This window comes from Aphelocoma coerulescens, chromosome 11 (assembly GCF_041296385.1).
Source record: "Aphelocoma coerulescens isolate FSJ_1873_10779 chromosome 11, UR_Acoe_1.0, whole genome shotgun sequence".
Lineage (NCBI taxonomy): Eukaryota > Metazoa > Chordata > Aves > Passeriformes > Corvidae > Aphelocoma > Aphelocoma coerulescens.
Window position 1 is genome coordinate 7,894,919 of NC_091025.1, and position 11,910 is coordinate 7,906,828.

An 11,910-nucleotide genomic window follows, 5' to 3' on the forward strand; every position below is an offset into this window, starting at 1 on the left:
AGCCCAGCACTGAGCTGGCAGCGCAGCTCCTTCGGCAGTTGTCACACTGACGGCTGCTGCCAAGCAGACGCTTCGTGGGAGGGTTTTCTTGTTTGCAGTGAAACACTCTGCACCTTTCCCTTTTCAAGCGAAGGCAGCGCAGGGCTTGTCTCCTCCAGCTTTCTGAGATCTACACATCTCCTCCCAGAATCCACACATCTCCTTCCCAGATCCACACATTGCCTCCCAGGATATGCACATCTCCGGGCTGCAGCTTTCACCAAGTTTCCCTGGGGAGCTTGATAACCATTCCAAGAAACCAAAGCTGATGAGGGTCCTTCTCCTCCCCAGACCTGCCTCCTGCAGAAGGAGCTCCCCTACTCCTAAACTTCCCAAACCATTCAAAATCCCTTACATAAAACGCTATGAATTTTGTAAAGCAGGAGCTGCTGGGGTTGCCATGGTTTCCCTTGCCCAGAGGAGCGGCTCTGGAGCCTGGATTCAGGAAAGGGGGGGATTAAAATGGAGGACTGGGATATTCTTTGCTGATGTGGAGGGAAAGGATGGTACAATGACATCCTCCTGCTTCCCCTACTTGCTCTCTTCTCCTTCTCCCCTTGCCATCCTAATTTTATCTATGCTTCCTCTGCAAATTCCTAAAGGATCCCAGCTGCTGGGCCAGGCTGAGGATGCTGCTTTTTCTGGCAAGAGAATTTCAGGGGGATGGGGATGGGCAGTGGGCACCATGGAGGCTGTGGATTCCCTGGTTAGGTGGGTTAAACTGGGGCATCTGCTGGGGAGCCTGGGGTGTGGAGGAAGGGTGGGGAAAGCCTTTGGGAGGAGAGAGGAAGGGAGCAGAGGAAGAGGAGGGTTGGGAGGAAGCAGGGAAGGGCTCTGCCCTCCTCACAGCTGTGGAAGTTGTTCTGAGACCCATGAGCAGAAAAGTGGAGCAGAACCCCTCAGAGCATGATTCCCAGGCCTCAGCCAGCTCCTTCCACAGCTCAGGCTCTGTCCCAGTTGCTGGAAGTGGGACGAGACATGATCCTCTCCCTGCTGGGGCCCCGTGTCTATTAGCCCAGAGCTAATAAAGCAAATCACTAGTGCTTAATGAAGAAGCACCTGCTTAATTGAACACAGCGGGACGGTGCTCAGCATGGCCGGGCAACAGGATGGGACCAGTGTTTCCCCTCAGGCACCCCACAGATCCCAGACGAGGAGGTGGTTCTGCAGTTTTTTAAGTTTAGGGAAACTTTTTTTTAAGTTTAGGGAAACACAAATGTTCACCCTCTTTGAGCAAGCATTGGTCTGGCCTGACCCTCCGCCACCCTGTTCCTGCATGGTGGCTCGGGGCAGGGGACGGGGCTGAAGTGGTTAAAGGGACGAGCAGGCAGGATGGGAGCCTGACAGCTCCCTGAAATGATGGTGTTTAGATTAGCCGGTTTCCAGGCATCGAGTTGTCAAAGCAAGAGGGCTGGGAGGAACGCCGGGGCTTGTCCTTAATTGGAGATGTGGCTCTAAAGCCACCCCATCTTGCCAACATCCTCTGGGCTCCAGCAGATTGCCCTGCAGCAGCTCCCTGCCCCTGTATGATCCCTGTTCCGCTTGTTCTCGTGCCTCATCCCACTCTACCAACCATTTGTGTGATGGGAATTCATTGCGATTGACATTGCTGTGCTGGCAACTTGGTGGCTGCTGCATCAGAGGCACAGGGGGACCCCAGGGTAACGTGGCCACGCAAAGCTTGTGGTGCCCTCTGTGGCTCTTCCCTTGGCCAGCCTCGTGTTGTCAAGGGGTCCTTCAGGCAAGGGGGTGGGCAGGGTCCTGTGACTGCAGCAGGGGCTGGAGGTGACCTGCTGGGTCCCTTGGGAGCCCCATGGTGGCTCAAGGTGTCCCCCATCATCACACTACAGGCAGATGCTGCCTCTCATCTGCCTGCAGCCACATTCCTTGGCTCCATCAGAAAGGCTTGAATAACCCTTTTAATTTAAGGAGTTAAATTTTAATGGCCTGAATACCACATTTCATTATCGCCATGTGCCTGCGCTGCCGGCTGCCTAACGTAACCAGTGTGTGCCATGATGCTCTGTGGCTTCTGCCTCCCTGGGGACACTTCTTCCCCTCTTATTCTATGGCAGGAGATCCTTGGGGGACTCTCTGAGTCCCCATGAGCAACGGGATGCACGTCACCCACAGGGATGCAGGGAGAGCTCCAGGGAGAGGCATCTTCCTGGAATGATGCTTCAGGGGGATTAGCCGGTTCCTTCCGTCATCACATCATGTATATTTGGGGAGATGTATATATTTAAAGTCTGCATGTATATATATATATATATATATATATATATATACACACACACATTTATGGGATGTATATATCTGGGATATATTTATGGTGTGTATGTATAAGGGGTGTGGCTCCCACTCTCTGTCCCCTCTGCCCTGTTCCCTTCCACAGCCACTCCACCGGCATCTCAGTTGAAGCCACCTGTCCTCTGTTCAGCCCCTTTCCCTGCCTCCTCCCAGTCAGCCTGGCGTTCCCCTCATGCCATCAAAGCCTCCCAGGGGATGGGCTCCTGGGGACCCTCCCACGCCATGAGCAGCCACCTGGTGCTGGCAGTTGGGCTCAGCTGCTGGCTGCTGTCATGGAGGCCAGCAGCTGCAGGACCAGCCAGTTGTCCCCTCCTTTGGGGTCTGCTTTTGGGATATGCCGTTCAAGGGGCTTCGTGGAGGTCTCTGCCAGTGCCATAGGAGGATGCTGTGCACTGGCAAACTCATTCTGCTGGTGGCTTCCAGAGAACCTGGGGGCAGCTGGAGGGGATGGTGCCCAAGCAGGACAGCATCCCCATGGGGTGACACAGCTTTGGAGCAGGGAGACCATCTCCACACAGCTACTCCTCTAACACCCTGACAGTTTCCAGTTCCCCAATGCCACTGAAAGGAGGGGGGACAATCCCAACCCTTCCCCACTAATCAAAACCAGGCCTGAAATTAGAAAGCAGCTTGCATTCAGCCCCCTGCTCACTGTGAGCACAGCGTTCACCAGACAAATGGCAGAGCTCCTGTTTATGGAAAGCAAGAGCCTTCCTTTTCCACGGAGGAACGGTGGAGGGGGAACCTGGCTGGCATCCTTTTTGTGATGGGGGAGCTTTGGAGGTCACTGAATTGCCCTCAGTGCTCCCTGGCAGTTTTTCTTGTTTAAGTTCTTGCCATAGTCTTCCTGCCTGGAAGGTATAAAACACTGGCTCCCCACCAGCCACGAGCAGTGCAGCCAGTCCCGGCTGTACTGGCGCACCAACCACTTCACTCTTGACACTAAAACTGTCCCACTGTTTGTCCCTGGAGGACTCATCCCTTCTTTGGGCACAGTAAACCGTCCTACTTCATGGTCCAAGTGCCCAGCACGGCTGCTGGAGGAAGCTTGGCAAGGATGGGGCATCCACTTATTCCCCCAGCTGGAGAAGGGTAGCATGGAGCCAGCTTACTCCTGGGCTGGGCTTGGTCCTGCCCAGGCTGGGCTTGCTCTGCTGCAGCTGGCAGTGACTGGATCCTGCCTGCAACTCTGAGCTATTGATTTGCTTTTGGCTCCATCATGCTGGACTAAAAGCCTCTGCCTTCCCCTTTCCTCCCTTCGTGCCTCACTTTCCCACCGCTCTCCCTCCTCCAGCCAGCCCGCGTCCAAGCGGCGAGAAATCAGGGAAGCGTTTTCATCCCCATGAATGCAGCTGGTTACGTAAGAATAATTGGGATAAATGAGCTTATTTATCACAGCCCGTTCCATTTTAGCGGGGTCCAGGGCGATCGCCGGGTTGGGTTACGTAAAATCCCGCACAGAGCATCTCATTGTCCGGCGGCGGCCACGCGGGATGCGGGAGCTGTCGATGGAGAGCAGCCGGGGCTGGGTGAGGAGGGAAGGGATTATTTGGCAGGATGAAGAGGTGGGAGGAAGATGAGGGTTTCTTCCTCCATGTGTTAAGGAGAGAAGATCTGTATCTTCATTCTCCTCCTGCGTCCCTAAACCACCAGGCTTTAGGGTATGGTTTTTGGTGTCTAGCTAGAGCCAAATAGTCTTCTCTGGTCCATCCTCACAGGAACAGGGGCTGGAAACTCACATCCTTCCTCCTCCTCACCCCAGGAGGTGAAAACATGACTTTCGGGCAGGGGGAGTTTAGGTGTACCTCTCACCTCCTGGCCAAACCAGGCAGCTAGTGAATGCCTCCCACCCAGCAGCCCAAACAGTTGCTTATTGTTTTGCCTCTTAATCCTCTCAGAGATGCCTCCAGGGGGAAGTTTGATGTCCAGCTAAGAGTATCTGGTGGGGAACTGTGCTTGGTAGGAGCTGGGGGAAAGCAGAGTTGCTCTGGGGGATGCCTTGGTGCCAAGGTTCCCCATCAGCCCATGGGGAAATGTGGTGAGCCAGGGAGCATCCCAGTTTCAGGAGAAGCTGGGATGCCGGGGAGCCAGGCAGACTTCCCTGTGTCTCTCCAGTCCCCACATTGGGGATCTGAGCTGGCACTGGGTAGCATTTCAGGTGTCCTCATACAAACTGCCCAGGAAGGCAACAGCCTGGAGAAGAACAGGAAATCCCAAAATCCAAACAAATGTGGGAGAAAAAAAAATCTGTTTTTTTGTTTCTGGTCTAAAAAATGTTGAAAATCTTGGGAATGCCTCAAGGTTTGTTAAGCAGGACATTCCTGCTGTGACCCAGCCAGGCAGATCAGCGTGGGCTGCAGTGCTGGTTACACTGTGTTTTGGGGAGAGTGCTGCTGGCAGGATATCCAGTGGAGCAGAGACATCTTCCAGCTTCACCAGCTGGAGCTTTGGAGCCACTCAGCACCGGATCTCCTGGCAGCTGGAGCCTGGAGGAGTTCAAAGAGCAGCCTCTGGCTCCAGAGCTTTGCTGAATGCCAGGAGGAATTGTTTTGCCCCACTGGCCACGCTCACTGGGATGTTCCCCGGTGTCAGTGGGATATTGGTCTGACTGGGCCATCACATGCCATCTGCAATGGTGCTACTGCATGCTCACTACACTGGTCAGGGTGGAAAGTGACACTGAAACTTCATGAGAGAGGTCACAGGAAGGTTTGAGGTGGCATGAGCCATAGTGGTGTGTGTCAGCAAGGCCCAAAGCAACATGACCAGGGACATGTCAGCCTAGCTATGGTTTTTTGTTCTTGTCCTGGTGTGAATAGCTGCATGCTCCAAATGCAGAGCCTGGTATTGCCCCGCAAGCATCTCCCTTCTGGCGCCATCACACTCACCCAACTTCTAATGCACCCAGATCTCCTCCCTGATCCTCTCTGGAGGAGTGGGCTCACATCAGAGTTCTGGTTGTGCTCATTAACCATCCTTCCCCCCTGGTTTCTCTCCTCTGTGATACACAGGCAGCTTTGTCTACTTCTGAATGCAGAGAACATCTTTCACTCCATGGCAGACATACTGCTTAGGGAGGAGGACCTCAAGTTCGCCTCTACCATGGTCCACACCCTCAATACCATCCTGTTGACGTCCTCTGAGCTCTTCCAGCTGAGAAACCAACTGAAGGACCTGAAGACCCCGGTATGAGCAGCAGGAGCAGGCTTAGCAGCTGGAGGGGACATAGTGGGGGTGGTGGGGACCTGGCAGCCACCTGGAGTGTGTCTTGTTGCTCAGTCCCTGCCTGGTAGGTCCCAGGGTTGGAGCTCGGGCAGCCTCTTTTATTCTTCCACCCTTCAGGAGCTGAGGATGGACTTGGAGGATGTGCCCAGCTCTGCCCAACTCTTGCTTTTCTCCCTGGAATGGGAATGGGCTTACTGAGCCCCCAAGCAGCTGCTTCCTTTCTCCCTCTGCCTCCACATGGGCCATGGGACAGGTGACAGCAGGAGGAGAGTCCTGCAGTCCCTCAAATGTCCCTCCCAGGAACATACCCACAGGATTTGCTGAGCAGCTGCCACCAGCACCAGTGACATCCAAGGAGGGAGAGAAGGAGGAGGATTTCTCCTCCTCCTTCTTCTGCTGAAAACCAGTGATGCAGGGGTATCCCTTTGGGTGAGACAGCATCATCCTCCAGCCCCACATCCTGTGGTGGACACAGCAACCCTGAGGGCCACCTCATCATGCTGTCACCCCAAAGCCCACCTGGTCTCCCATCTCCTGAGGCTGAGGCTCTTGTCAGTGCCAGATGGACTTGGTGGGTCCAAAAACATCCCTTTGTGTCTCGGTGGCACTTGCCAGCCTGGCAGGTTGATGCTGGGTAGCTGGGGCTCTCCATGCCATGTCTGTGCACCCAGTGATGACCAAACCCCAATGGTTCCCTCTTTCCCCAGGAAAGCCGTAACCTCTTCTGCTGCCTGTACCGGTCCTGGTGTCACAACCCTGTGACAACCGTGTCCCTCTGCTTCCTTACCCAGAACTACAAGCATGCCTACGACCTCATCCAGAAATTGTATCCTTCGGGGATTTTCTGTCAGGGTGGGGACTGAACTGGCCCTTGGTCCCTCTGTGGCAACCAAGGTCACCCTGTAGCCTGCAGCCCATCATTACTGGGGCAGGGCAGCCTGTGCTGGGCATGTGCCAGCTCCCTTCCCCTGGTGTCATCCTTTTTTTTGTGGTGAGAAGAGAGGAAAGCATGCACTGACTGAGCCTTGACCTTCCCCTGCCCAGGAGGGGAGGCTCCTCAACATCCTCTTCCTCCCAGGAAGATGATGGCTTTGGCCTCCTGGCCTGGTGAGGAGCAGGCAGTGCCCAGCACGGCACAATCCCCGGTGAGCTCACCATCTGCCTTCAGCAGAATGATTATTTTCATGTGCCAGCAAACCCCAAGCTTCCCTGAGTAGTTTTCCAAACGAAGAAGCACAGTAACACGCTCAAGTTCCCCTCCCAGTGCACACCGGCATTCCTTCTGGGAGACACACTGTCCGCATGGGCCAGGAGGGTAAAAGCAAGTGTCCTCCCTTGAACACTCCTCCTGCCTGCTCTCAGCTTTTTGGGCAGCCTGCCTCTTCCCCTGTACCTGCCTGCTCCTCCTGTCTCCCTCCATCATCCCTTGGCCACCCTACAGACCTTTCAGCCCTGCCTGTATGCAAGCCCTGCCTCTTCCCTGCCTGCTCGTATCCCACAGGACCTGTGGATACAGGGAGGCTTTGGCAAAGCCACGGTCCACACTGGGCATCACCCGCGCGAGCCATCTGCTGCTACCCAGCCACCTTTTTCCAAGGTAACATCCTTAACAGCCACATCCAGCGGGGATCTGGAGGTCACCGTGGATTTCCTCACCGAGGTGGACAAGCTGGTGCAGCTCATCGAGTGCCCCATATTCACGTGTAAGGAGGAAACCCCGGGTGGGGAAGGGGCGGCGTGCGGTGCTCCCCCTCCCCGCGCCTCCATCGCAGGCGGCAGCCGCCGCACAAATAAATAGAGCAGAAGTTATGAGACTTCTTGCCGGGAGGTTTGCCCGGTGCTGGAGCTGCCCGCCGGGAAAAGGGCACGCTGGCAGCACGGGGGGAGGCAGCATTGCCCCCCAGATATAGGTTAAGGGAGCGAGCAGCACTGGCATCCAACAAAAGGGATGAGGGAAGGGATGGGGGAGGGCCTGGATCACACTGAGCATCTCCAGGGTTGCACGAGGAGGGCGTCAGATGGGGGGGAACCCTCTGTGCTACCCTCGGATGCACGGGGTGGCATCGTGGGTGCTACTGGGGCTCTTAGCAAGAAAAAAGGGGTTTTTTCTAGGAATGAAGAGTTAAGCCCTAAAAAAACAGCTTATGTTTTCTCCAGCATGCAGCAGTGTGAGTCCCCCACTGGGTAATATTGCAGTGCCTGACCAGGGTCTCAGGGGTGTGACAGTGGGAGCCAGGATGGTGGCAGGGGACATGGCAGGGTGACCTGGGGCTGTGGGGGGATTTCTCATGATGTCAGTTTGCTGTCCCTGGGCTTCCCATTGAAGGTGTAGCAGTGCACTGAGGTTGTTGGGAAATGTCCTGGAAAGGACTTTATGGGGGACCTATATAGGTCCAGGGTAGTACTGGGAAATATTTAGGGGAAGAGGGTTAGAGCAGCTGGGCAGTAGAAACCCCCAGTCATGCTCCCTCCAGTAGACCCTGTCCCTTATCCCCAGGATGACTGTCCCAATGTGTGAGGCAGCCACGTGTCTGTGGTGGTTTTGCATGCCCCAAAATTACTCATCAAGAGTTCCCCACCACACTCACCTTAGTTTGCACATCTCGGGGTAGGGGACAGATGTGTCCCCCACAAAGTGGCATCCCTAGGGATGGCTCCCTTCACTGGGAGACACCAGAGGTGCAAGTGACAACCAGGTGAAATGATGGGACACAGGCTTTGCCCCATCACCTGGGCTACCCCTTCAGTTGTATTTAGGGCTCCAGAAGACTCTTCCACCATGAGCACAGCAAGGGATGGGGCCAGAGGGTGGTTTTGCCTCTACTGAGGCCCAGCACATGTAATCCTCAGAACCAAGCGGAGGGGATCCCTTCTGCTCCAGAGAGTCCCCAGGAGGCTGTCACCCAGCCCTCTGGATGTGATGCTCCGGGGTGGGTATTACTGCTGAATCTGCAGAAGCTGAGGAGCAATCCCATGTTGCATGTGTGTTCTCAGGCAGATGGTGTCAGGGGTGAGTGGTATCAGAAGTGGCAGACTGGGAAGCCAGTTGCCCCCCAGGGGGCTGTGTCAAGGAGAGGGACTTCTGGACAGTGTGGGACACCAAGATGGATGGGTTAATGAAAGGGGAGAAGGGTGCCATCAAGTGCCCCATGGGTCGACTGGCAGAGGCTTAGAGCCTCTCCAGGGCTATCAGAGTGGGTGGGAGGAACCTGTTACTGCAGCTGAAGATGAAATGCATTTTCCCTGCCTTCCCATCCTCTTCTGTCCGCTTCCAGATCTCCGCCTGCAGCTGCTGGATGTGAAGAACAACCCCTACCTGATCAAGGCTCTCTATGGCCTGCTGATGCTGCTGCCCCAGAGCAGCGCCTTCCAGCTCCTCTCCCACCGCCTCCAGTGTGTGCCCAACCCAGAGCTCATGCAGACCACGTAAGTGCCGTGGGGACGGACCAGCATCGGGCTGGATCAGCTGTTCCCCCACAGCTGAGCATCCCTGCCATTCCAGGCTCAGCCCCGATCCCAGGCTCAGCCCCATGCTCTGGCTTTCACCCCCCAGCTCTGTTGCGGCCGTGGCTGCTCCTTGTCCCCATGGCTGGGAGTGTTGGCTCGGGGGGTTTTTTGTGTCTATATTTGGTAACCCTGGGAGGGCTGTGCCTCATCCACAGGCATTTGGCATCCGGGATGGAAAATTTCACTTGTGGGGTCGCTATGGAAACGAGCAGAGCTGGGAAGGAGGTTTATGGAGAAAGACTCCAGCAGCTGGGGAGTGCTCCCAAAGCATCCCCCCTGCAGCCTGGACAGCCTTCACGGCACCCAAAAGGAGCCTGGCACCCTGCTAATGCCTCTGGACGGCTGCTCCATTTCCACTGCTGGCCTTTGGGGATCTGTGAGATGTGCAAGGGCGGCATCTCCCTGGGGACCAGCTGAGATCCTCGTGCTCCCTGCCCAGGGGTGCTGCCAGTAGGATTTGCTTTCCAACCCTTGGCTAATGAGTAGTGGGAGGGGGGGGTTGATGATAAAGCTGGATCTGCCTTGGCGCAGCCCTGGGAACAAAAAGAGCTCCCAAGATGGGCAGGTTTCTGAATTAACCCCCCGCCGCTGTTGTCGCTCCTTGGCTTTTAACTGCTTCCCTGGGATGGCTTTTATCCCTCATGGCCTCTGGCGCTGAGCTCCTACCCACAACCCAGCACTGATATTTAATTGGGGGGGTGGAGAGGGGGCTGCATGTGCTTCCCCCTCCTTTTTTCTCCCCACTAACCCTGGCAGTGGGGGTTTTTCGAGCTGTCAGACGGCCTGAGCATCTGATTAACTCTGACCTACATTCCTTCAAACACGGAAGCCGGCTTTCATAACCGGCCAGCCACAGCTGCCCCCTCCCCAGGGACATACCAGGGCCACCAGAGCTGCCTGCCATCTTCCCGTGGGCATCTTATGGCTGGTGTCTCCCCCTTCTTTGCATGGGCACAGCACAGGGATGAGTATCCATGGCTGGAACCTGAGGGAGCCCACATTTGGAGGCTCCAGCCATGGGTGCTCATCCCTGGGGACTGTTCCTGCTGCCACTGGATGTTTTTTGCTTGCTCGAAAAAACGGACATGGAAACTGAGGCACATGGCCCTGGCATCCTTTCCTCACTGCTTTTGACTGGAATGGGTTGGGATAGATGGGAGCATGTGGCAGAGGGATTAAACCTCTCATGTGGAGCCAAGATGCAGATGTCCCTTGTCCCCTACTTGTCCCAGGACCTCTTGGGCTCTATCTCCTGTTTGGAGGAAGAAAATATGTCTTTAGGGGTGTTTTATGAGGCACCAGGATTTGCATGACTAGGATTTGCTGAGCTCAGCTTCTTCAGGACAAGCTTTTGGTGCTGCCAGTGCTGGATGCTCACAGTACCAAACATCCCCATCCATTTCCCACCCTCATTCTCTCTTCCCACCCTGCAGGGACAACACCAAGCCCAGCACCAGCTTCAAGAGAACAGCAGCCTCCAACATCGACTACACGGAGCTGCTGCAGCACTTTGAGAAGGTCCAAAACAAGCACCTGGAAGCAAGACACCAGCGAGCCGGGCAGGCAGAGCAGCTGGACCGGCGGGTGGTCCTCTGAGCATCCCTGTGGCTGCCGCGGGTGTGCACAGTTGCTGGGATAGGGACCAGGGGACACGGACCAGGGAACAGGCACACCGGTTGCTGGCCACCAGAGAATCTGGTGGGTTTAATGGAGATGAGCAAACACGGGGCTGGTTTTGCCCCCCACTGTGCGTATGGATGAGGGGAGACCTTCAGGCTGTGCCCAGCTTCTGCTGTGGGTGTTGTGGGGATATGGGGAAGGGTTGCAGGAGGAGAAGGCCAGGGTAAAGCACCTCATCTTCTCTTGCAATGGGGCGAAGAAACTCCCCTTTGCTTTGCTAATGCCTTCCCCGTGACTGTCAGCTGAGCACCCAGCCTGCTGCCAGTAGCACCGGAGGAGGGGAAGGGAAGACGGGAGCAGCCCCTGGCCTTCCGACCTGGAAAACAAGCACGTGGGGCTGCCAGCCACCTCTCACCACCCTGACTTCCACCCTCTGGTTCCGAGGCCCTGCTGGACGTAGCCAGTGGCATCTCACTCGGGGAGACACTCCTGTGCCTGACACTCGGCCCCCTCCCTGCATTCACACATCCTCTCTGAGTCCCCGGCTCTTGGCAGGGACAACGGCACAGCTTCAACTCCCAGCCGGCTCCGGGGGACACGGGGGGCAGTGGACCTAACCCCAGACTCCATTCCTTGTTCCTGCATTAAGCTCCCCCTGATAAAATAAACAGGCAATGCAGAACAGCCCATTCCTTGTTGCTGGGCTTCCCATCATAGTTCTGTTCCCAAGTGGAGCCAAAAACCCAGCATGGACAGGGAATGGCATGGAGCATCTTGCTTGACCCTGTGCCCCAGGCTGGCCCAGCCCTGCCACGTTGGCTCACAAGGGCTTCTCCGCCTGCTCTTCTTCCCAGCAGGAAAAAAAACACCACTGAAATTCTTCCAGGCCACAGTCACGAAACCGCAGCACAGTGACAGGCATTTTCCTGGCTCTGAGCAGCCACCGGTGCTGCCTTCGTCCCGTCCTGTGGCACTGAGGGACCCCGACACGTGCCAGGCTGCTGTGGTTTGGGGGAACACCAATGCATCCCCTGCATGTTTCAGGCCCTCACTTGATCCCAGGAAAAGGGGGATTGGAGGAATTCGTGGAGTTTTTATGGCTTCTGGCCTGTTTACAACAAAGACTGTCTCTGGCAGTGGGTTCCCCAAACAGCCCCATACCGGCGCTGCTTTGGCCAGGATAAAGACATTCCTGTCATTCCCGGGAAC

The 11,910-nt window shown here is 55.9% G+C and overlaps 1 protein-coding gene across 1 annotated transcript in view; it reads left to right on the forward strand.

Annotated features, from left to right (window-relative positions):
- Positions 1-11,432, forward strand: part of VAC14 (VAC14 component of PIKFYVE complex) — a 59,481-nt gene extending 48,049 nt beyond the window's left edge. The window contains exons 15-19 of the mRNA XM_069026885.1: positions 5,361-5,535; positions 6,282-6,400; positions 7,198-7,277; positions 8,850-9,000; positions 10,515-11,432. Of these exons, the coding sequence (XP_068882986.1) occupies positions 5,361-5,535; positions 6,282-6,400; positions 7,198-7,277; positions 8,850-9,000; positions 10,515-10,677 (688 nt within the window). The 3' untranslated portion in view covers positions 10,678-11,432. The remainder of the gene's footprint in view (positions 1-5,360; positions 5,536-6,281; positions 6,401-7,197; positions 7,278-8,849; positions 9,001-10,514) is intronic.
- Positions 11,433-11,910: the final 478 nt, after the last annotated feature.